The 23,255-nt window shown below is 46.5% G+C and overlaps 1 protein-coding gene and 1 long non-coding RNA gene across 13 annotated transcripts in view; one reads left to right on the top strand and one right to left on the bottom strand.

Moving 5' to 3' along the window:
* Window positions 1-23,255, bottom strand: part of brip1 (BRCA1 interacting protein C-terminal helicase 1) — a 194,776-nt gene extending 171,521 nt beyond the window's left edge. For 5 of the 12 annotated variants that reach the window (XM_037268377.1, XM_037268379.1, XM_037268380.1 and 2 more), the window contains exons 1-2: window positions 22,909-23,253; window positions 9,101-9,212 (exon numbers count right to left, since the gene is read on the bottom strand). In XM_037268377.1, the coding sequence (XP_037124272.1) occupies window positions 9,101-9,212; window positions 22,909-22,998 (202 nt within the window). In that variant the 5' untranslated portion in view covers window positions 22,999-23,253. Of the gene's footprint in view, window positions 1-9,100; window positions 9,240-22,908 lie in introns of those variants that run through there. The other 7 variants (XM_037268387.1, XM_037268389.1, XM_037268386.1 and 4 more) reach the window with 6 other exon arrangements.
* Window positions 907-18,511, top strand: LOC119132919. The gene is made up of 2 exons (XR_005100005.1): window positions 907-1,690; window positions 18,087-18,511. It is a non-coding gene; the product is annotated as an uncharacterized LOC119132919 (long non-coding RNA).

The following is a 23,255-nucleotide window of genomic DNA, read 5'->3' as shown; positions in this document are numbered from 1 at the left end:
TGACACAGAAGGTTTGAAAAACGCCCGGTCCTATTCTATGGAGCTCTCTTTCACCTCCGTGGATGGAAGTCCACGCCGCCACACGCCTGGAAGTTTGTTTTGTTAAATAAAGAGCCGTTTACCAAACCTACGTCTTTCCTTGAACTTTGTTAACGCTACAATATAGTTATATAGTAGATCTGTGGAATAACGACGAGGCTGACGTCAGGGCGCACGCGCGGCGTTGTTGACAAAGGACGAGGAATTTGATCAATGGATTTAATGATTTGGAGTGACACAGATGGTTTGATAACATTATTGCTTATATAATAGTTATTTGATACATAATTTATATATCGTTATATGGGCCTGTGGAATATTTTGAAGTGCAAGCGCCGTCAGCGGCGCGCACGCATTGTTGACAAAGGACGATCGATGGACTTAATGAATTGGAGTGACACATGGTTTTATTAACGTGTTATTTATGTAATAGTTTTTTGAATAACTCTGAATGTTACGTCAGGGCCGTTCTCAGCTCTTCGTTTGTGTTTATGTCACGTTAGCATACCTATCGTTTAGCCTGTTGTTGCTCGTTCATGGCTGTTCTTGGTGTTGGATTTTGTCGAATAAATTGCCCCCCAAAACGCGACTTATACTGCGGAGCGACTTGTGTTTTTTTCACTTTTTTGGGCATTTTATGGCTGATGCGACTTGTACTCCGGAGCGACTTATAGTCCGAAAATTACGGTACTATTCAAATCAAATAATACCATGTTTGGGTAACTTAACATATCTTTTGAGTCAGTGTTTCCCAACCTTTTTTCATCCAAGGCACACCTTTTCATAGTAAAAAAAAACTTGAGGCACACCATCATCAAAAATAGGTGTTCGATATTAAAATTATATGGAGAGAGTTGCAGTTCTTTTTTTTTTTATTAGTAAAAGTGGTCCAATTATAATCCGAAGTGCTTATTCTCAGGAGGGTCACGGGCACACTGGAACCTATCCCAGCTGACTTCGGGCAGTAGGCTGGGGACGCCCTGAACTGGTTGCTAACCAATCGCAATATTTTTCGTACTCCTCAGCATGTCTTGTTGTATAATGATGTAACCCAGGTTAACATAGCCTTGTAAAATAAGAGCCTGTTAATAAAAACAGTCATGAAGAAAGTACATTGTAAATATCTTCTAAACAGACCTACACAGATTAAAAGCATATAAATTATTAAAACAATACAAATTCATTATTTTATTAATGTTTTGTATTTGTTAAAATGATAAAAGTGTGAACATTCACTTTTATTTTGAAGGAGACATGATGACGTAAAGAAAAGACCCGTGTGACCAGAAATGCGAACTCTACTTTTTTTTTTTTCGCGCCATTCTTTTTTCGGGATGACGACGAAGGTGCACTAAATACGGGAGTAAGTACGTTAAACTAAAGGAAAGAGAGAGAGTGAAACAGGATTATATCAAGCTTTTTTTTGTATCTGATGGACTTATTTTTCTATTTTCAAACTTTCTTTTCACCTTGGTGATGCACTAAGTGTGGAACGGGACTTGATTCACAAGAGTTGGATCAGAAACATCTGAACTAATAACGAAGCTGATTTATTGTGCGAGTCGCAAGATGGCGAGCCACCAAAGAGGCCTTTGAATTGTCTCTCACGCAGGAGCGGAGAACACTCGCTGGACGTTGTTCATCGAACCTGGTAGGCTTTATCCATTTTTTTCCTCTGCTACACTGAAGTGAATTTGGAAAGGATTGACTGACTATTCAGGAAAATCAGGAGAAGCCAACCGAAGAGATATAGAGACATTTGGATATTGAAAGTCGTTCAGTCTTTTGCTGAATTGTTTTGAGTTTTGTACATTTTGTCACTTTTATTTTTGTGAACGTTATATGTGATGATGCTGTAATGGTGTTATTGAAATATTGATTGGTTTGAACAAAATCAGTGAAATGGTGGGAAAAGTGAATTTACCGTAATTTTCGGACTATAAGTCGCGTTTTTTTTCATAGTTTGGGTGGGGGGATGACTTATACAGAGGAGCGACTTATATGTGAATTTTTTCACAAATTTTCAAAATAAAAAAAAAAATAAAAAGTGAAACCGCGATAAACGAACCGCGATGTAGCAAGGGATTACTGTAATTTGAATTTCAAATGACGTCAGCGCGCGGCGGTTGTTTACATAAAGGACAAAGATTTGATCACGGGATGACGAAGATGACGAAGGGCCCCACGTACTACCGGCATCATTAGCGGCTTTGTTTGTAAGTGACACGGAGGATGAAGAGTTTGAAGGATTTAATGATTTGGAGTGACACAGAAGGTTTGAAAAACTATTATGGCTTTTACGGTGGATTGGACTCGGACATGGCTTTTACGCACGCCCGGTCAGATTCTATGGAGCTCTCTTCCACCTCCGTGGCTGGAAGTGCCACCTCCGGGGATGAAAGTCCACGCCGCCATACGCCTTGAAGTCGACGCCAGTGCTTGGGGCCGTGTGGCGGTGAACTATTTACGGTATAGTTATTTGATATATTTTATTTCGTGTAGCAACTTGTATGTTTTTATCGTCACAGTTCAGTAGTTGTTGGCTCGTTGAACTTTTGTTTTGTTAAATAAAGAGCCGTTTCCCAAACCCACATCTTTCCTTGTACTTTGTTAACGCTACAACATAGTTATATACTAGATCTGTGGAATAACGACGATGCTGACGTCAGGGCGCACGCGCGGCGTTGTTGACAAAGGACGAGGAATTTGATCGATGGATTTAATGATTTGGAGTGACACAGATGATTTGATAATATTATTGCTTATATAATAGTTATTTGATATATTATTTATATATCGTTATATGGGCCTGTGGAATATTTTGAAGTGCAAGCGCCATCAGCTGCGCGCACCCGGCCGGCATTGTTGACATAAAGGACGATCGATGGATTTAATTATTTAGAGTGACACAGATGGTTTGATAATATTATTATACACTGCTCAAAAAAATTAAAGGAACACTTTGAAAACACATCAGATTTCAATGGTGAATTTTTGGGGGGGGGATATCTATACTGATATGGACAGTTTAATGTCTCAGGAACAAAAGGATGCCACATCTTTTGATGGAAATAAGTTTTCAGCCTACAGTGGGCTCAGTATACAGACACCCCAAAAATCAAAGTGAAAAAATTATATGGCAGGCTTGTCCTTTTTGCCTAAATTCAATTTCTGCAACTCAAATTTATTTTCAATATCTTGTGTGGCCCCCACGAGCTTGTATGCATGCTTGACAACGTTGTGGCATGCTTCTAATGAGACGACGGATGGTGTCTTGTGAGATGTCCTCCCAGATCTGTCTAAGGGCATCAGTGAGCTCCTGTAAAGGCTGAGGAGCAACCTGGCGGCGTATGATGGACCGAAACATTAAGTCCCAGAGGTGTTCTATCGGGTTTAGATCAGGTGATCGTGAGGGCCATTCAATTGTGTCAATTCCTTCACCATCCAGATACTGTCTGCATACTCTTGCCACAATAGGCCGGGCATTGTTGTGGATCAGGAGGAACCCAGGACCTACTGCACCAGCATAGGGTCTGACCATGGGTGCAAGGATTTCATCCCGATACCTAATGGCAGTCAGACTGCCGTTCTCTAGCCTGTAGAGGTCTGTTTGTCCCTCCATGGAAATGCCTCCCCAGACCATCACTGACCCACCACCAAACCGGTCATGCTGAATGATGTTGCAGGCAGCATAGCGCTCTCCTTGGCTTCTCCAGACCCTTTCACGTCTATCACAGGTGCTCAGGGTAAACCTGCTTTCATCTGTGAAAAGCACAGGGCGCCAGTGGCGGACTTGCCAATTCTGGTGTTCTATGGCAAATGACAATCGAGCTCCACGGTGCTGAGCAATGAGCACAGGAAACACTACAGGACGTCGTGCCCTGAGGCCACCCTCGTGAAGTCTGTTTCTGACTGTTTGGGCAGAGACATTCACACCAGTAGCCTGCTGGAGGTCATTCTGTAGGGCTCGGGCAGTGCTCAACCGGTTCCTCCTTGCACAAAGCAGCAGATATCGGTCCTGCTGATGGAATGAGGACCGTCTACGGTCCTGTCCAGCTCTCCTAGAGGAACTGCCTGTCTCCTGGAATCTCCTCCATGCTCTGGAGATTGTACTGGGAGACACATCAAATCTTCTTGCAACAGCACGCATGGATGTGCCATCCTGGAGGAATTGGACAATCTGCGCAACTTCAGGAGGGTTAAGAAATCGCCTCATGCTCCCAGTCGTGATAATGATTCTAGCTAAAGCCAACAATTGTGGAAAAACATTTTAAAAAGATCAAGAGGGAGGAACTTGAAATGGCCTCCACCTGCAAAATCAGTCCTGTTTTGGGGACCATCTTGTTGTTGCCCCTCTAGTGCACCTGTTATTTCCATCAACACCAATGCAGCTGAAACTGATTAACAACCCCCTCTGCCACGTACCTGACCAAAATCTTATCAGAAAAGTCACACACTAAGGAACACCTGCAGACTCTTCTAGACCGGTTCAGCCAAGCATGTCAGGACTTCAACCTGACCATCAGCCTAAACAAAACCAAGACAATGGGCCAGGGGACTACTGTCCCACCTTCCATCACCATCAACAACTACACACTGGAAGCTGTAAGCAGCTTTATCTATCTTGGGTCTACCATCACCTGCAATTTGTCACTCGATGCCGAGGTCAGCAGCCGGATTGGGAAAGCAGCTTCTACCTTTGGAAAACTGACACCCAGAGTATGGCAGAACAGCAAGCTCACCATCCATACAAAGGTGCAAGTGTACAGGGCCTGTGTCGTCAGTACACTCTTGTATGGCAGCAAAGCCTGGACTCTTTATGCACATCAAGAGAGAAGGCTAAACTCTTTCCATCTGCGTTGCCTGAGACGCATACTGGGCATCACCTGGCGGGACAGGATCACAGACAGTGCAGTCCTGGAGAGTGCACAGCTCCCCACTATGCTCTCCCTGCTGAAGCAGCGGCGTCTCCGTTGGCTGGGCCATGTCCGTCGGATGGAAGATGGTCGTATGCCAAAGGACATCTTATATGCAGAGCTAAAATCAGGCAAAAGGCAAGTAGGCCGCCCACTGCTCCGCTACAAGGATGTCTGCAAACAAGACCTCAAATCCTTCAACATCAACTCAGCCATCTGGGAAGACGTCGCCCAGGATCGCCGCAACAGGCTCTCCGAAACGGGCTGCAGACCTACGAAATCACCCTGGCTCAACATCGAGAAACGAAAACGAAATTGAGGAAGCAGCAAGCCACCATGCCCCCACCTCCACCGGGTCTGGCCCACATCTGTAACATCTGTGGCCGTGTCTGCCTCTCACGGATAGGACTCACCAGCCACAGCAGACGCTGTGCAAAGAACACCTAACCTCCAGACACAAGAAATCTATGGTCTTTCGAGACTGTGATGCCGATGACTGTTTTTTTCCATGTATAATGCGCAAAATGTAACTAATTTATTGTCCTAAAATCTGGGGTGCGCATTATACATGTGTACAATTTTTTTTAATTTTTCTTTTAATTTATTATTATTATTATTATTATTTTTTTTTTAAGAAAATCATGGTACAACAATGTTTGAAGAAAATCTTGTCACGGATGGTTCTTTACAACGTCACTTTCCTCTCTTTTCATTTTAACCTAACTGATCGCGGTGGTGCCTTTCTGGGCAGTCGGAGAAATCAACGCCAACAAAAAAAATACATCCAGCCTAGTTAAGAAATCACCAGAAAGATCACCATGACAATTGTGAATAATAAATAAATAATTATTATATATATTATATACGTATATTATTATTATAATAATAAATACATACAATACAAGATGGCGGCGCGTGCATACGCAGCGACCTCTCTCTGTCCCGCCTCGCATACAGACAAATGGTGAGAACATCCAGACCGGTTCGCAAGCGGGTACGGGTGTGGCCTGAGGGTGCCTCTGATGCACTTCGTGACTGCTTTGGCTCTACTGACTGGGACATGTTTAGGAGGGCTGCCACTTGCGACGGTCGGACAGACATTGAGGAGTATACTGACTCTGTTTCCTCCTACATCGGGAAGTGCATTGATGATGTGACTCACTCAAACCATGGCTGACTGGGGCTGTCTTCAGGCTGCTGAGGGCCAGGGACAAAGCCTTTAGAGCGGGGGATGAGGCTGGCTTGAGGACTGCGAGGGCCGACCTGTCCCGGGGCATCAAAGAAGCGAAGAGGGCGTTTTCGTGCAAAATTACCGCCCACTTCAAGGACAGCAGTGACGCACGGAGCCTTTGGCAGGGCATTCAGACCATCACGGACTACAAGCCCGTTTGTGTCGTCTACTAGTATGTCTATCGTGTACTGTGTCTCGTCACCGTGGGATAGAGGAAACGGAATTTCGGTTTCTTTGTGTGTCTTGACATATGAAGGGATTGACAATAAAGCTGACTTTGACTTTGAAATAATTGTGATAAATAACTGGAACATCACTCAAATATTGGTGATCCCGTTGAGCCAATGTTCCCTCTAATTTTTCATGTATCTGGGCATACACACAAGCTCCCTGAGCAAACTGAGGACTACTGTGAGCAACATCAGGTGGCCAACCCGCGGCTCGCTCTTTGCCGGGTTTCATGCAGCTCGCTTCGCTTCGGGGGGGGGGGGTAATAGGACGTCAAACGCTGTGTGTTCGCTTCGCTTCGGGTGGGTGGGTGGCTGGGGGGGGATGTTGTTTATGCGCTGGATAGATTTTCTTGTGCGCTGAGAATGTGCGGGCAGTGCGCGATTGCGCACGCGCGCAGCTTAGAGGGAACATTGCTTGAGAGTCTCACATATTTCTTCGCTATCGAGTTTGCTACTGCATGCGCAGTGATACTGACCGGCAGAATAACATCCGGTTGTTCCCAAATATGATCTTTTTTCTGAAATAATTTTACGTTTACGAACTTAAGTAACCCGGCCGGGTCATACCAAAGACTATAAAAATGGGACCCATTGCCTCCCTGCTTGGCACTCAGCATTAAGGGTTGGAATTGGGGGGTTAGATCACCAAATGATTCCCGAGCGCGGCACAGCTGCTGCTCACTGCTCCCCTCTCCCCCAGGCGATGGATCAAAATCACACGGGGATGGGTTAAATGCAGAGGACAAATTTCACCACACCCAGATGCGTGTGTGACGATCATTGGGACTTAAAAAAAAAAAAAAAAAAAAAAAAAAAAAAAAAAAAAAAAAATCAAAATTTGGGTGCGTATTATACATGGGTACAGCCTTTTTTCCAGCATTGACATGCCATTTTTAGGGTGCGTATTATACATGGGGGCGCATTATACATGGAAAAAAACGGTAATTGAATTCATGCTGAGAAAAAACTGTTCCTTTAATTTTTTTGAGCAGTGTATAATAGTTATTTGATATATAATTTATATATTGTTATATGGGCCTGTGGAATATTTTGAAGTGCAACCGCCGTCAGCGGCGCGCACCCGGCCGGCATTGTTGACATAAAGGACGATCGATGGATTTAATGAATTGGAGTGACACAGATTGTTTTATAAACGTGTTATTTATGTAATCTTTATTTGAATAACTCTGAATGTTACGTCAGGCCCGTTCTCAGCTCTTCGTTTGTGTTTGTCACGTTAGCATCCCTATCATTTAGCCTGTTGTTGCTCGTTCATGTCTGTTATTGGTGTTGGATTTTGCCCAATAGATTTCCCCCAAAATGCGACTTATACTCCGGAGCGACTTATATGTTTTTTTTCACGTTATTGTGCATTTTATGGCTAATGCGACCTATATTCCGGAGCGACTTTTAGTCCGAAAAATACGGTAACTGAAATCAAATTAGATTTATTACTTTCGAATTACTTACCTGTACTGAATTTTATTCAAACAATACAAAGTGAGGTAACTAAACAGATTGAAACTTAGAATTAATAAAACAACCCGGGTTGAAAATAAAATTCCTTAAACTGAAAAGTTTAACTGAAAGGGAAATTATTTTCTTCAACTAACGTTGAGTTTAAATGTAAATTGTTTGTCTATTGTTTGTAAATTGTATGTCAACTATTTTCTCTACTAAAATAAGCTGGCAGTTCAATTCAAACCTTGGTCTGTGGTCATTTATTTTTCTTATTCTATCGCCACTACACATATAGCCGAACTTAGAACCGGTCCATTAACTAAATTATTGTAAGCACTGTCAAAAAACAAAAAGGTGTTACAATGACATTTCAAATTATATTCCTTGTGCACCGCAACTTTTTCAGTGCAAATAAGACACGTTCGGGTGCCCCTGTGCTCAATAAAGAAATATTGCACTCCTCACTTTTCCTGAGATTGTCTGTCCTCATCACCGACCTTTCTCTTCACTGCAGGCTTTGAAAGAGACATCTTTGGGGCTCTGTAATATGTGATTCCACTTTGAGTCAGTCTGGGGTTTAACTTTAACTTTCAGTTGGGTGGGGCTGTGGCGCATAAGCACTTTCGCTCTCTGATCGTTATCGGAAAAAGGCGTGTATATGGCAGAGAGATCCGGATAGCTATCGGAGTTCTCTGGGTAGCTCAATCGGAGTCCTCCTTCTCCGATCGTATCGGATAACGGCAGTTATCCAAATTTCTCAAGTGTCCTGTAAACGCACTTTTAAGTTTCAGTTTCACTCGCGATGCGCCTACACTTAATTGGAAGACTGTGGGCACCGAGCTGAGTCAGCGTCTTCATGGCTTCTCCTCTGCCCAGCTGACTGGAAGAATGAATGAATAAGTGAGCGAGGCACTGGACAGCCCGGCCGATGTCCCGCCCTCCAGAGCCATATACCTCACTGTGATTGGTTCATTCAGCTCCGCTCAGTCATATCAATCTTGCGGGCCGCACTAACATTAAACTGTCATATAAACACGGGGGCCGCTAATTAGCGTCCCGGGGCCGCGAGTCTGAGACCCCTGATCTAGAGAGTACTTCATGAGGATGAAGATGGAATTTAACAATTCAATACTGTACCAATGTACCAAAAATTAAAAGCATTCAGGTCACATTTGCACACAACTAACCCGGATAAAAGTTCAGCAGACAATTTGTTTACTCACCAAACTGTGCCTGCTGCCATCCGAGCGTTGAACACAGCAAGGCTAGACTCTTGCCACTTCCAGTAGGACTCTCCAGCAAACAATGCTGCCCAGAGTTCAACCCTCGTATGATCTGTAAATTTGACGGAAAGTTTAAAATTGTATCCTGTTAGTAATGATACAGTGTTGATAATCACAGGTTCTAAACACAATTAAAAGCACTACTGTTTACAAACATAATACAAGAAGAAATTGTACTTCCACAACATTTGTCGCTGTAACAAAGCATTTTACAGAACAAAACATAATACAATACAATACATAGAACACTACAAAACGTACGCAATAAAACAAACAGGGCTCGCAAAATTTCAGAATACCTAGTGGCCCTTCGGGCAGGCACTCTTCAGGTTTTGGTAGCCCAAAATGAAATGAACTGGCCCATTATTTGTTTTTAATGCAAGTGATAGCACATTTAACCTAACTAATATTTCGGGACCTTTTATTAATGCAGAACAAGAAAATGTATTATTCTGGTAAATTAGAAAATGCCAGTTAAGGGAACAGTCTCATCTGACACTGACTCACTGACACATCATACATCAGTTTTTGTGAGGATCTATGTGTGCAGACTAAGACCTTCTGCACGTACGACGACGACAAACTTTGGTTTACACCGAACCTCAGGAGGCTGCGCATAGTCAAGGAGGAGGCCTACAGGAGTGGTGACCGGGACCTGTTCAAGCAGACCAGAAACACACTGAACCGAGAGGTCAGGAAAACCAAGCGGCGTGACGGGGAGAGCCTCGAGAGACACCTCTCTGCCAATCCTGATCCCTCAACATTGTGGAAAGGTCTGCAGAGCATCACGGACTTCAAGAAACCTTCTTTTAGAGAGCCCAAGGCTTGCAAACCATCTAAACAGGTTTTACTGCAGGTTTAATCGGTCCTGCCACACAACAGGACCTCCTGCAGCACAATCAACATACTCACCTCCCCCCACAACCGCTCTGTCCACACCTCTATCATCGTTGTCACCTACTCTCTCTCTTGCAGACGCCGGGCCCGCACTCCAGATCCGCGAGGAGGAAGTGCGCCAGATGTTCCGGAGAAAAAAGATCAGGAAGGCACCGGGCCCAGATGGCGTGTCCCCTTCCTGCTGCCCCTTCCTGCAGCACAGAGTTGAAAGTCTGTGCTGAACAACTGGCACCCACCTTTGCACGGATCTTCAACCGCTCCCTGGAGCTGTGTGAGGTGCCCTCGTGCTTCAAGAGCTCCACCATCGTACCGGTGGCCAAGAAGCCCGCCATCACAGGTTTGAATGACTATAGACCTGTCGCACTGACATCTGTGGTCATGAAATCTTTTGAGAGGTTAGTGTTGAACCACCTGAAGGACGTCACGGGCCCCCTGCTTGACCCCCTCCAGTTTGCCTACCGGGCAAACAGGTCGGTGGATGATGCGGTCAACATGGGACTGCACTACATCCTGCACCACCTGGACACCCCAGAAACGTACGCCAGGATCCTGTTTGTGGACTTTACCTCGACGTTCAACACCATCGCTCCTGACATCTTCCAACAGAAGCTCATCCAGCTCGCGGTGCCTGCCTTTACCTGTCAGTGGATCACTAACTTCCTGACCAACAGGAGACAGCGTGTGAGGCTGGGGACCATCACATCCGACACCCGGACCACCAATACTGGCACCCCTCAGGGGTGTGTCCTCTCCCCACTGCTCTTCTCTCTCTACACCAGCCGTGGCCAACCCGCGGCTCGCGAGCCGCATGCGGCTCTTTGGCTGGTTTCATGCGGCTCTCCAGGAGATTTCACATGACAAGCGTCAAAATGCTTGGCTTGCGCTGCCATTTATCCACCCTAGGTGGCGGTGGCGCGCTGACCAGTTGAATCGGTTTGAGTTGAAAAGAAGAAGAAGAATAACGTACTCTAAATGATGACAAATGCGCGCGTTCATTTGAGTTGTAAATAATTAGTTTCAAGTTCGCTCTCAAAATGGCAGGGAAAAAAAGCACAGCCAAACGAAAATATGAAGAAGAACACAGGACGTTTTTAACAGAGTGGGAGAGTTTATATTTTTTTGTTGAACGTAATGGCAAGCCATTCTGCCTTATATGTCAGGCATCATTAGCGCATTTCAAAGCTTCAAATCTTCAGCGTCACTTCAGCTCAGTCCATCCTAATATCGACCAGGAATTTCCAAAAGGGACTGAACTTCGCAAGCAAAGGTTAGTCACTTTAAAAAGTCAGGCAGAAAAGCAGATGCATTTTTTCCAAAAATTTACAAACCACTCAGAGACCGTAACGCGTGCATCATATCAACTGGCTTGGAACATTGCACGGGCTAAAAAGCCATACAACGAAGGGGAATTCATTAAAAAATGCCTCATTGAGGCTGTTGAAATCTTGTCTCCTAAAGACGACAAACTAAAACAAAGCATATCATATGTCCAACTCTCCCGCCACACTGTTGAACGCAGAATATCGGACATTAACAGGGTTATTGAATCACAGTTGCACTCTGACCTTCAAGCATGTGAGTATTTTAGTGTGGCATTGGATGAGAGTTGTGACATACAAGACAAGCCTCAGTTGGCAATATTTGCACGGTCTGTGTCAAACGAATTTTTGATCAAAGAAGAACTCCTTGATATTGTGCCATTAAAAGACAGAACCCGTGGCATAGATGTGAAAGAAACAATGATGGCTGCATTTGCAAAAGCAAACCTGCCCATAGCGAAACTAACTGCAATAGCCACGGATGGAGCGCCGGCCATGATCGGATCCGTGAACGGGCTTGTGGGGCTGTGCAAAACTGACCCAACATTTCCCGACTTTTGGAATTTCCATTGCATCATCCACAGGGAGCAACTCGTCTCTAAATCATTGAATTTAGACAAAGTCATGAAGCCTGTGATGGAAATCGTCAACTACATCCGCACACATGCGCTTAACCACAGGCAATTCAGGAATCTCATCGCTGAGTTGGACCAAGGGCTTCCAGGTGACCTGCCGCTGCACTGCACTGTGAGGTGGCTGTCAAAAGGCAAAGTACTCTCTTGCTTCTTTGAGCTTTTGGATGCCGTGAAACTGTTCATGATAGAGAAGGGCAAGGACTATCCCGAGCTCTCGGACCTCGAGTGGATTATGGATCTGGCATTTTTGGTCGACATGCTGTCTCACTTGGACAGACTGAACCTGACCCTGCAGGGCAAGTTAAAAATGCTGCCTGACCTCGTGCAATCTGTGTTTGCGTTTATCCTGCAAGGAACCAGATCCGCCATCGACAGCGTCCCCGCCCCCAGTTCAAACAGAGGCAGAATAATCCTCTTCCCCCTTGGTGGCCAGGTAGTCCACCCTGAGCCACTGAAGACAACGACCACGCAGCAGATATTTCCAAGTTCTCCCCGGACGGAGCAGAGCTGCGAAGGGGGTGAGAATTGTGCTCACCCTCCACCAGTGGGCGTGCCAAGCCCCCAACGGCTGAACAATCACGAGCAATTTTTATCTTGAACTGTTATTATTGATAGCATTCTGGTCGCCTAAGGCAGAGGGATCGTGTGACTCTTTTCCTGCAATTAATCTTGCCGCAGGTTTTTCAGTTACGCACTAAATTTGGACTGGAGTATTGAGGAAAAACCTCATCTTCACTGGAAATTATTGCTGTCATTGTATTTTCTTACTTATGTTTGATTGATCGGGGTTGGCATAATCATATGATAAAACAGGAGGGATATGTTAGGGTTTACAGATTATCTTGATCGTATGATTATGTTGGAATGTAACCTGTAATAATTTACCTAGCTTGTCCTGTCTTAACAAAAGTAGTAGAACAAAGTGCTAAGATCTTTTGAACTGATTGACTAGCTGCAGAGGAAGCAACCAGTGTTGCTTTGTCTACACAACGTCGTAAAAGACCCCCTGCTATGCTTTGATCAACCCTATCCTGTCCACTCTCACCCCCACTCTGTTTCCCTCAATAAAAATGCTCCTGCAAGAGGCCTGAGTCAGACGTCATTCGATCATCGCTGTAAGCACAGCGACGAATGGACTCTCCCCTGCAGGTGACTAAAAAGACTTACTTGTCTCCTGTGTGGTTCTTTCAAAATAAGTTAGAGTGAGCACCACCCTAACAGGTGGGCTTGGAACGGATTTTTTTTTTTCCCATGTTTTGTAATGGGAGAATATGATTCGGAATCGCAACGATTCACTTCTCGAACAGCCTTCTGGAACGGATTGTGTTTGAAAACCGAGGCTCCACTGTATATATAAATATATATATACCGTATTTATTCTAATTATCGCCAGGTTTATGTCCAACGGGGGGGGGGGGGGGGGGGGGGGGGGGGGGCGATTAATAGAGAACACTTTGTCCGATCGCCAAGGGGCACTGAAATGGGCGATAATATGTATATTTCCCTTATGTAGTATGCAATACCTGCATCTCACTGGTGTTCTTAACACTAGAACAGCGGCTGTTTTGATCTACCTCTAACAGTGGGGTGCATCGATTGACGCTCCATCGATGCGACACGTTACCGTCGCACATCACATGTTGCGCACGTCATGTTATCGCGATCGGCTTGTTCGAGCGCACGCCCCGATAACGTAATTGTGTGAGGATATTGTAGCGGAGTGACGAGTGTAATTGTATCATAGTTTATGGAGAAAAAAATTTAAAAGGGACATTCGACGTGCTGTCAAATCAGTCATATTTAAACTTCACGGAGGAAAACGTAAGTTTTGGGGGGAATTTTTGGCAGCATGGGCGATAATTAGAGGTATCAATGTTTTTTATTTATGTCATCGCTAACACACACTGGGCGATTATTAGAATATGGGCGATAATTAGAATAAATACGGTATATATATATATACAGTGCCTTGCGAAAGTATTCGGCCCCCTTGAACCTTTCAACATTTCGCCACATTTCAGGCTTCAAACATAAAGATATAAAAGTTTAATTTTTTGTCCAGAATCAACAACAAGTGGGACACAATCGTGAAGTGGAACGAAATTTATTGTAATATGAAATATGTGTATCACATAAAGGATATGCATGTTAAAAAATGTTTTTGCCTCTGAGCAATGTGCAGATGCCCTCACGCTGCACTGCGGGGGTGCATCAGCTGGGCAGCACGGCAAGAGCACAGCGGAGCTGTGACAGGTTTACACTTTAAAATGTTTAAAAATACAATAAAGTGTTTAAAAATAAATTTACCGTAAATTTCGGACTATAAGGCGCGACTTTTTTCTCAAATTTTGAACTCTGCGGCTTATATAGGATTTTTTATGTGATTTTTCTCATGACTAATACACTTATACACTCATAAAAAGGCTGTGGACCGCTGTTGTGCTGTTATGTTAATAAAAGTTATGCGCCCCAAAATAATCATCTCTTTCCTGACAATCATCTTTGTGCATCTTACAAATGGTAATTAAACATTAATAACCTTACGCGATCATGCGGCTACTTTACATGCATTTTTTCTAACGGTCATCAGGGGGGGCTCAAGCAGAAAAGGTAAGAGTGAGAGAGGTGGAATATATGCGTCGAGGAAGACAGCAGTGGCGCGTTGTTAATGAGGAAAGTTAGCATAAACAGAGCCCAATGATGGAAGTCAAAGTCAAAAGTCAAAGTCTGCTTTATTGTCAATTTCTTCACATCCCAAGACACACAAAGAGATCGAAATTACGTTCCCACTATCCCACGGTGACAAGACATAGTACACAATATATACATACAAGTAAACAACACAAAAAACAAGAAGTCACAAACAATGAATAAATAAGAGTGATGAATAAATAATAAATAAACAAATAACATAATAAATAAGAGGAGCAAAAATGGAGCAAGTGTGCATACAGCAGACAGTCAGAATATAGCGCAAAAGTAAAGGACGCTACGCAGAAGGGGGGAGAGAGTTCAGGGTCCTAACAACCTGGAGTATGAAGCTGTTGGTAAGTCTGGTGGTGCGGGAGCGCAGGCTCCTGTACCTCTTCCCAGAGCGCAGAAGAGCAAACAAAGTGTGAGCGGAGTGACACACATCACTCACAATCGTGGTCGCCTTGCGGGTGAGATGGGAGGTGTAAATGTCCTTCAGGGAGGGGAGTGAAGCACCAATAATCTTACCAGCCGTGTTCACTATGCGCTGCAGGGGCCTTCATGTTGTATTCAGTGCAGCTACCACCCCAAACAACGATACAACTGGAGAGGACGCTCTCAATGGTGCCACGGTAGAATGTAGTCATGACAGCCGGAGGAGCACATGCTCGCCTGAGTTTCCGCAGGAAGTACAGGCGGCGCTGAGCTTTCTTCGCCAATGATGTTGATGTCCAGTTGGTGGACCAGGAGAGGTCCTCACTGATGTGCACCCCCAGGAATCTGGTACTGCTCACTCTCTCCAACACAGCACCGTCGATGGTCAGTGGCAGGTGTTGGGTGTGACCTTTCCGGAAGTCAACAACAATCTCCTTGGTCTTGTTGACGTGCAGCAGGAGGTTGTTGTCCCTGCACCACGTGGCCAGAAGGTCGACCTCCGACCTGTACGGAGTCTCGTCGCCCCCGGTGATGAGACCCACCAGAGTCGTGTCTTTGGCATATTTCAGCACGCGGTTGCTACTGGAAGTTGCAGTGCAGTCATGCGTCAGCAGGATGAAGAGCAGCGGACTGACGCAGCCTTGGGGGGGGCCCCCGTGCTCAGCGTGATGCTGGCGGAGACTTTGTCACCAACACATACCACCTGAGGCCTCTGACAGAGGAAGTCCAGTAGCCAGTTGCAGAGGTAGGTACTGAGGCCCAGCTTGTCGAGTTTGCAGATGAGTCGTTGTGGCACAATGGTGTTGAATGCAGAACTGAAGTCCACAAACAGCAATCTCACATACGAGTCCCTCCTCTCCAGGTGGGTGAGGGCTGAGTGGAGGGCAGAGCAGATGGCATCCTCAGAGGACGGTTTGGCTAGGTACGCAAACTGGAAAGGGTCTATGGTGGGGGGGGAGAATGGATCTGATGTGCTCCATGACATGCCACTCAAAGCACTTCATGATGATGGGCGTCAGTGCCACGGGGCGGTAGTCATTGAAGCAGGACGGAGCAGGTTTCTTCGGCACAGGTACGATGGTGGCAGCCTTGAAACAGGAAGGGACAATGGCCTGCTGCAGGGAAATGTTAAAGATTTCCGTGAAGACACCCATCAGCTCCCCAGCGCAGTCCTCCAGCGCTCGACCTGGGATGTTGTCAGGGCTCCCGCCTTACGGGTGTTGATAGCGGCAAGCGCCCTCCTCACGCTATCGGTAGAGAGGCACAGGGGATGCTCGTGTGGAGGGGGAGGGGTCTTCAGCGGGCAAGTGCTGTTCTGAGCGTCGAAGCGAGCAAAGAAGCGGTTCAGATCGTTGAGCAGATCCCTGCTGTCCTTGAAGTGGGCGGTAATCTTGCAAGAGAATGCCCTTTTCGCTTCCTTGATGCCCCGGGATAGGTCGGCCCTCGCTGTTCTCAAGCCAGCCTCATCCCCCGCTCTGAAGGCTTTGTCCCTGGCCCTCAGCAGCCTGAGGACAGCCCGTCAGCCATGGCTTCCAGTTGGCCCGAGTGACGATGAATTTTGTGTGGGTCACATCATCAATGCACTTCGTGATGTAAGAGGAAACAGAGTCAGTATACTCCTCTATGTCCGTCCGATTGTTGCAAGTGGCCGCCTGCTTAAACATTTCCCAGTCAGTAGTGCCAAAGCAGTCTTGAAGCGCATCAGAGGCACCCTCAGGCCACACTCTTACCCGCTTGCGAACCGGCCTGGATGCTTTCACCATTTGTCTGTATGCGGGCAAAAGCATAACAGTGATATGGTCAGAAAGTCCTTTATGTGTAGAGTAGACCAGGTCCAGGAAGCTGTCACCACGTGTTGGAAAATTAACATGCTGGTGAAGCCTTGGAAAAACAGACTTCAGGTTAGCATGATTAAAATCCCCAGCAAAGATGGTGAAACCGTCAGGGTGCGCCGTCTGTTGTTCACTGACAGCCCGGTACAGTTCACTAAGAGCCGCGATCCTGTCGCCTTCGACGTTGGAAGGCGGGATGTATACTGCGACTAGCAGAATCGCAGTAAATTCCCTTGGCAGATAAAAAAGCACTTAATGATCACAAACTCAGCCAGTCGCGAGCAGCGCTTGCATACAACTACAGAGTCCCGGCACCATTCGTCACGGAAGTAGACACATATTCCCCCTCCTCGCAATTTTCCCCCTTTTACAATGGCCCGGTCCGCCCGATAGCACGCTAGCCGTTCCAGATGCACAGCAGAGTCCGGAATGTTGACAGTCAACCAAGTCTCAGTGAACACGAGCACACAGCAGTTACGCATTGTCCGGTTCGTAGATCTCAGCAGGCGAATGTAATCCATTTTGTTGTCCAGCGATCGAACATTCGCCAGAAGAATGGAAGGCACGGCCGGGCGAGCTGGGTTGGGCGCCAGCCTGGCCCGGACGCCTCCGCGCTTGCCCCTCTTCTGCCTCCTCGCACACCGCTTCCGACGCTTTCTATCCGGGGGAGGAGTAGCAGGCGAGTCCGGCGTCGTTTCAGGACGGAGCAGTCCGAGCTCCTTTAATGTCTCCGCTTCAAAGTTCAGAACGCCGCAAAACTCGCTTTCGCCGAAGTCGAGCAGAACCTGCCTGCTGTACTTGTAGCACAACGTAGTACGACGAGACGAACACATAAAACTGTCGGACAAACACTCATTAAACGAACAAAACACCGTTCGGGCGGGACAGAGAGAGGTCGCTGCGTGTGCACGCGCCGCCATCTTGAATCTTGAAGACACTGGAAGGCGTGCGTATGACGCAGCTTTCAAGTTAAAAGCCATTGAGCTGGCTGATAAAGAAGGGAACAGAGCGGCACGTAAACTTGGCATAAATGAATCGATGGTGAGACTTTCGCACAAGTCTGCCAGTGCATCCTGACAGCGTGGAGCAGTGTGAAAAAATCCACCATCAACAACAGGTTTCGAAAAGCCGGTCTGCTGCATGACGGAGGAGAGCACAAGCTCAGGAGTGAATTTGCCTCAGGACGAGAGTGACGATGAAAGCGACAACGAAAGAGAGGATGAGAAAGAGTGTTGCGACGTACATCTGGCGCCAATCGGACACTGAGGAGGAAGATTTTGCTGGTTTCAGTGGACAGGAGGAAGACAAAGACGGCTCTCAGTGACTTTGTTGACTGGTGTGTTTTTTTTTTACCCGCCTAGTTAGTACTGTTGCTTCCGTGTTTACAACAAAATGTTAGTGTTATTAAAACTTTAGCCTAGCTAGTGCTGTTACTTCAGTGTTTACAACGAAATGTTAATGCTATTAAAACTTTAGCCCAGCTAGTGCTGTTACTTCCGTGTTTACAACGAAATGTTAATATGATTAAAACTTTAAAAAGGCTTTCTGTGTACTGTCTTTCTTGTAACTAACTCGTGCGCACGTGCGGTTTATAGTCCGGTGCGGCTTATACAAGAAAAAAACTAAAATATCCCCGAATTTTAGCTGGTGCGGTTTATAGTCCGAAAATTATGGTATAAATGTCTTGTGCGGATGCCCTCGCTGCTGAGCTGCTGGGGCGCGTCAGCCGGTCAGCAAGGCAGGAACCGTGACACGTTTAAAATTTTAAAAAAGTGTTTAAAATACAATAACATATTTAAAAGTACAATAGAGTACATATATAAGATGGCGGCGCCCGAGTCGGCTGCGGCTGCTACGGCTCTCGACAACCGACGAGCATTTTCACAAAATGTGTCGCCTAGGACACTACAAACAACACAAAGTTTAGTTTATCCATCCAGTAGGTTAGTGTATGATCGCCAGCGCCTGCTGGAGGTACGGTCATCAAGTGTTTTCGGACTCGTAGCCACAACTACCCTAGTCTGTTTACGTAGCCTCGGAGTGCTTCGGGCACTAGCCCCAGAAGCTCACGATGCAGCGGGCTCGCCGGGCAGCACACGCCGGAGGAGGAGTAAGCGTAGGCGGTGTGACCGGCGGCGGAAGCGCGGCTGTCGAGGTGGGCTAACGGCTAAGCTAAAAGCTAACCCCTACAAACCGCCGCTTCCATCCATCTTCCTCTCCAACGTCCGCTCACTGGATAATAAAATGGACCATCTACAACTGGAACTCTCTTCAAAGAGGGAGGTTAGAAACTGCTGCGCTCTCATCCTGACGGAGACATGGCTGAACTCCTCAATACCGGACAACGCCGTTAGCCTGGAGGGGCTCGCTACATTCCGCGCCGACAGAAACAGCGAACAAAGCGGTAAATCCCGAGGAGGTGGGCTGTGTGTCTACATCAACAACAACTGGTGCAAAAATGCTAGATCTGTCGCCAGCTTCTGCTCTTCGGACATCGAGCTTTTGACTGTTAACTGCAGACCCTTCTACCTGCCCAGGGAGTTTACTGTTGTTAGCATCACGGCTGTGTATGTGCCTCCTAGCGCTAATACTAAAAACGCCATGAGCGTACTCTATCGGACAATCGGTGAGCTGCAATCCACGCACACAGAGGGTGTTTTCATCATTGCTGGGGACTTCAACCAGGCTAACATGAAGACTATTCTCCCTCATTTTTACCAACATGTGGATTTTCCAACTCAGGGAGAGAACACTCTGGACTTGGTTTACACCAATATAAAGGATGCATTCAGAGCAGCCTCCCGCCCCCACCTCGGCTCTTCAGACCACCTATCTGTTATGCTAATCCCTGCATACAGGCCCCTGCTGATCAGAGCAAAACCCACAGTGAAGCAGGTGAGGGTGTGGTCTGAGGGGGCCATGGAGGCACTCCAGGACTGCTTTGAGTGCTCTGACTGGGACATGTTCAAATCAGCAGCAACATATGACAATCAGATCGACATTGATGAGTACGCCATGACTGTGTCAGCCTACATCAACAAATGCACCGAGGACGTCAGCACCACTAAGAACATCATCACCCGAGCCAACCAACGACCCTGGATGACTGAGGAGGTACGTCATACGCTACGAGCACGGAACTCAGCCTTCAAGTTTGGCGACAAGGAGGCACTGAGGACAGCGAGAGCCAACTTGAACCGTGCCATCAGGTTAGCGAAGCGAAGCCACAGTTGAAAAATTCAGGATTTTTTCCACGACGCCAATAACACCAGGAGTATGTGGCAAGGCATACGGGCGATCACGGACTACAACTTACCCTCCCCCCCGGTGGGTGAGGTTGATGCTGACTTCCTAAATGGTCTAAATAACTTCTTTGGGCGGTTTGAGACATTAAACAGCACTCCTGCAGTTAAATCTGTTCCCCTTCAGGAAGAGGAGGCACTCTGCCTTGACTCAGCCGACGTGTGGAAGACTCTGAGAAGAGTCAACCCACGTAAGGCCCCAGGCCCCGACAACATACCTGGGCGGGTGTTCAAGGAATGTGCAGGTCAGCTGGCTGGTGTCATCACAGACATTTTTAACATCTCGCTGGGCCAAGCCACAGTGCCAGTATGCTTCAAGGCTGCCTCCATCATTCCGGTGCCAAAGAAACCTCAAATCACCTCATTGAATGACTACAGACCTGTGGCACTGACTCCCATCATGATGAAGTGCTTCGAAAGGCTGCTCAAAGAACACATCGTCTCCAGACTCCCCCCAACATTCGACCCGTTCCAGTTTGCCTACCGGCAGAACCGCTCTACTGAGGATGCCATCTCCTCCGTTCTTCACCTGAGCCTGGCTCACCTGGAGGAGAGGAACACCCACGTGCGGTTGCTGTTAATGGACTTCAGCTCAGCGTTTAACACCATCATTCCACAGCATCTGGTGGAAAAACTGGAACACCTGGGCTTCAGCACCCCCCTTCGAAACTGGCTGCTAGACCTCCTCGCAAACAGACCTCAGTCAGTCCGGGTCGGACAGAACACATCAGATGTCATCACCCTCAGCACAAGCTCCCCTCAGGGCTGCGTCCTGAGCGCCCTGCTGTTCACCCTGATGACACATGACTGCGCCCCCAGGTTCACCACCAATCACATCGTGAAGTTTGCAGACGACACAACGGTGGTGGGCCTCATCAGTGACAACAACGACCTGGACTACAGAGAGGAGGTGGAGCAGTTGGTGGGCTGGTGCAGAGACAATAGCCTGATCCTGAATGTGGAGAAGACGAAGGAGATCATCGTCGACTTCAGGAAGAACCAGCCTCACCACGCTCCACTGATCATCAACAGCTCAGCTGTGGAGGTGGTCAGCAGCACTAAATTCCTGGGGGTCCACATCACAGACGACCTCACCTGGACTGTGAACACCACAACACTGGTCAAGAGGGCACAGAAGCGCTTGTACTTCCTGCGGAGGATGAGGAGAGCCCACCTGCCCCCACCCATCATGAGGACGTTCTACCGAAGCACCATAGAGAGCATTCTGACAAGCTGTCTCTCGGTGTGGTGTGGAGGTTGCAGCGCCTCCGATTGGAAGAACCTGAGGAGAGTGGTGAGGACAGCAGAGAGGATCATCGGGGCTCCTCTTCCCTCCATTCAGGACTTGTCATCCCAGCGCTGCGTGTCCCGAGCCCGTAATATTATCAGTGACCCATCACACCCCCACCATGGACTGTTCTCCCTGCTGCCCTCTGGGAAGAGGTTTCGCAGCATCCGCTGAAGGTCCACCAGGTTCTGCAATAGTTTTTTCCCTGCTGTCGTCAGACTGTTGAACATTCAATCTTAGCATTCCTCTGCACACTTGTAAATACTGTTTTTGTCTCCTGCACTGTTTACATACTTTATCACTGCTGCACTTTGTACTTTATACTTATCTTATTTCATATTTTTATATAGAATGTCACTTTTTAACCAGCCGCAATATCACTACATTGTTGAAAGCCGTATGCAACGAAATTTCGTTTTGTGTACACCCAGTGTTGACAAAATGACAATAAAGTTTGTCTAAGTCTAAGTCTAAGTATACAGTGTTTGAAAATACAATAAAGGTTCACAAAAGTCTTTTATGGATATTGTAACAACATATTTTCTCTACATTGCGGATCTTCACCCATCGCGGGTGGTCTTGGAACCAATTATCCACGATATACGAGGGATTACTGTCCCTTCCTTTACACAGAAGAAAAACGAACACACATTGAGTAAGTTGGCATAGACAATCAGTATTAGTTTCATGCCGCGGAATGCGACTGGTGCACTCCCCATTGAGTAATTCAACACAACCCTCAAGAGATATGAAAGATATCACAATTTGGTGATGCTGCACACAAACAGAAATAAGACGAAACGTAAAGGCCATAAAAACCACCCAGTTTCAACAATGTTATGTGAAGCCTGCTTATCTGTTCCTCGTTTTTATCCCTGGGAAATATTTGTATTTTCATTTTGTAATGACAGTCTTTCTTCTTAGTGGCCTAGTGGTAGAGTGTCCGCCCTGAGACTGGAAGGTTGTGGGTTCAAACCCCGGCTGGGTCATACCAAAGACTATATAAATGGGACCCATTGCCTCCCTGCTTGGCACTCAGCATTAAGGGTTGGAATTGGGGGTTTAGATCACCAAATGATTCCCGAGCGCGGCACCGCTGCTGCTCACTGCTCCCCTCTCCCCCAGGGGATGGATCAAAATCACACGGGGATGGGTTAAATGCAGAGGACAAATTTCACCACACCCAGATGTGTGTGTGACGATCATTGGGACTTTAACTTTTAACTTTATCGCTTCGCTCAGATATTATGGACATAAACACAATGTAAAGAACTGTCTACACAAACATTTAACTTGAGCGTACTGAGCGCGTTCTTTTGAGCTAACATGAACGTGTTTATTTTACATACTGAATTCATCATGGCCAGCTGGGATGGATACGCCTTACACGGGAACTGGATCCGCACACCTCCAATGATGTACTCCAACGATGATGTCATGTTGCTGCTTTTGTAATACGTTTAACTAACACCCACACACTGAAGCTTCGTCCGATGTAGACCAGGTACCGACACAGACTGTGCATTTGACCACCTTCGATGGCATTCGAAGGTCTTCAATTTCCCGCAAATTGAAAAACGTTTTTCAACTTCCCGCAAACTGAAATCGTCTACTTCGTCTTCTTCTTCTGCTTTTTCTTCTTCTGCTTCTTTTGCTATTTCTTCTGCTTCTTCTGCTTTTTCTTCTTCAGCATTTT

The sequence above is a fragment of the Syngnathus acus genome, chromosome 13 (genome assembly GCF_901709675.1).
Source record: "Syngnathus acus chromosome 13, fSynAcu1.2, whole genome shotgun sequence".
NCBI lineage: Eukaryota > Metazoa > Chordata > Actinopteri > Syngnathiformes > Syngnathidae > Syngnathus > Syngnathus acus.
Note: the sequence above shows the minus strand (reverse complement) of the source record. Positions and strands in the feature narration are given on the sequence as shown.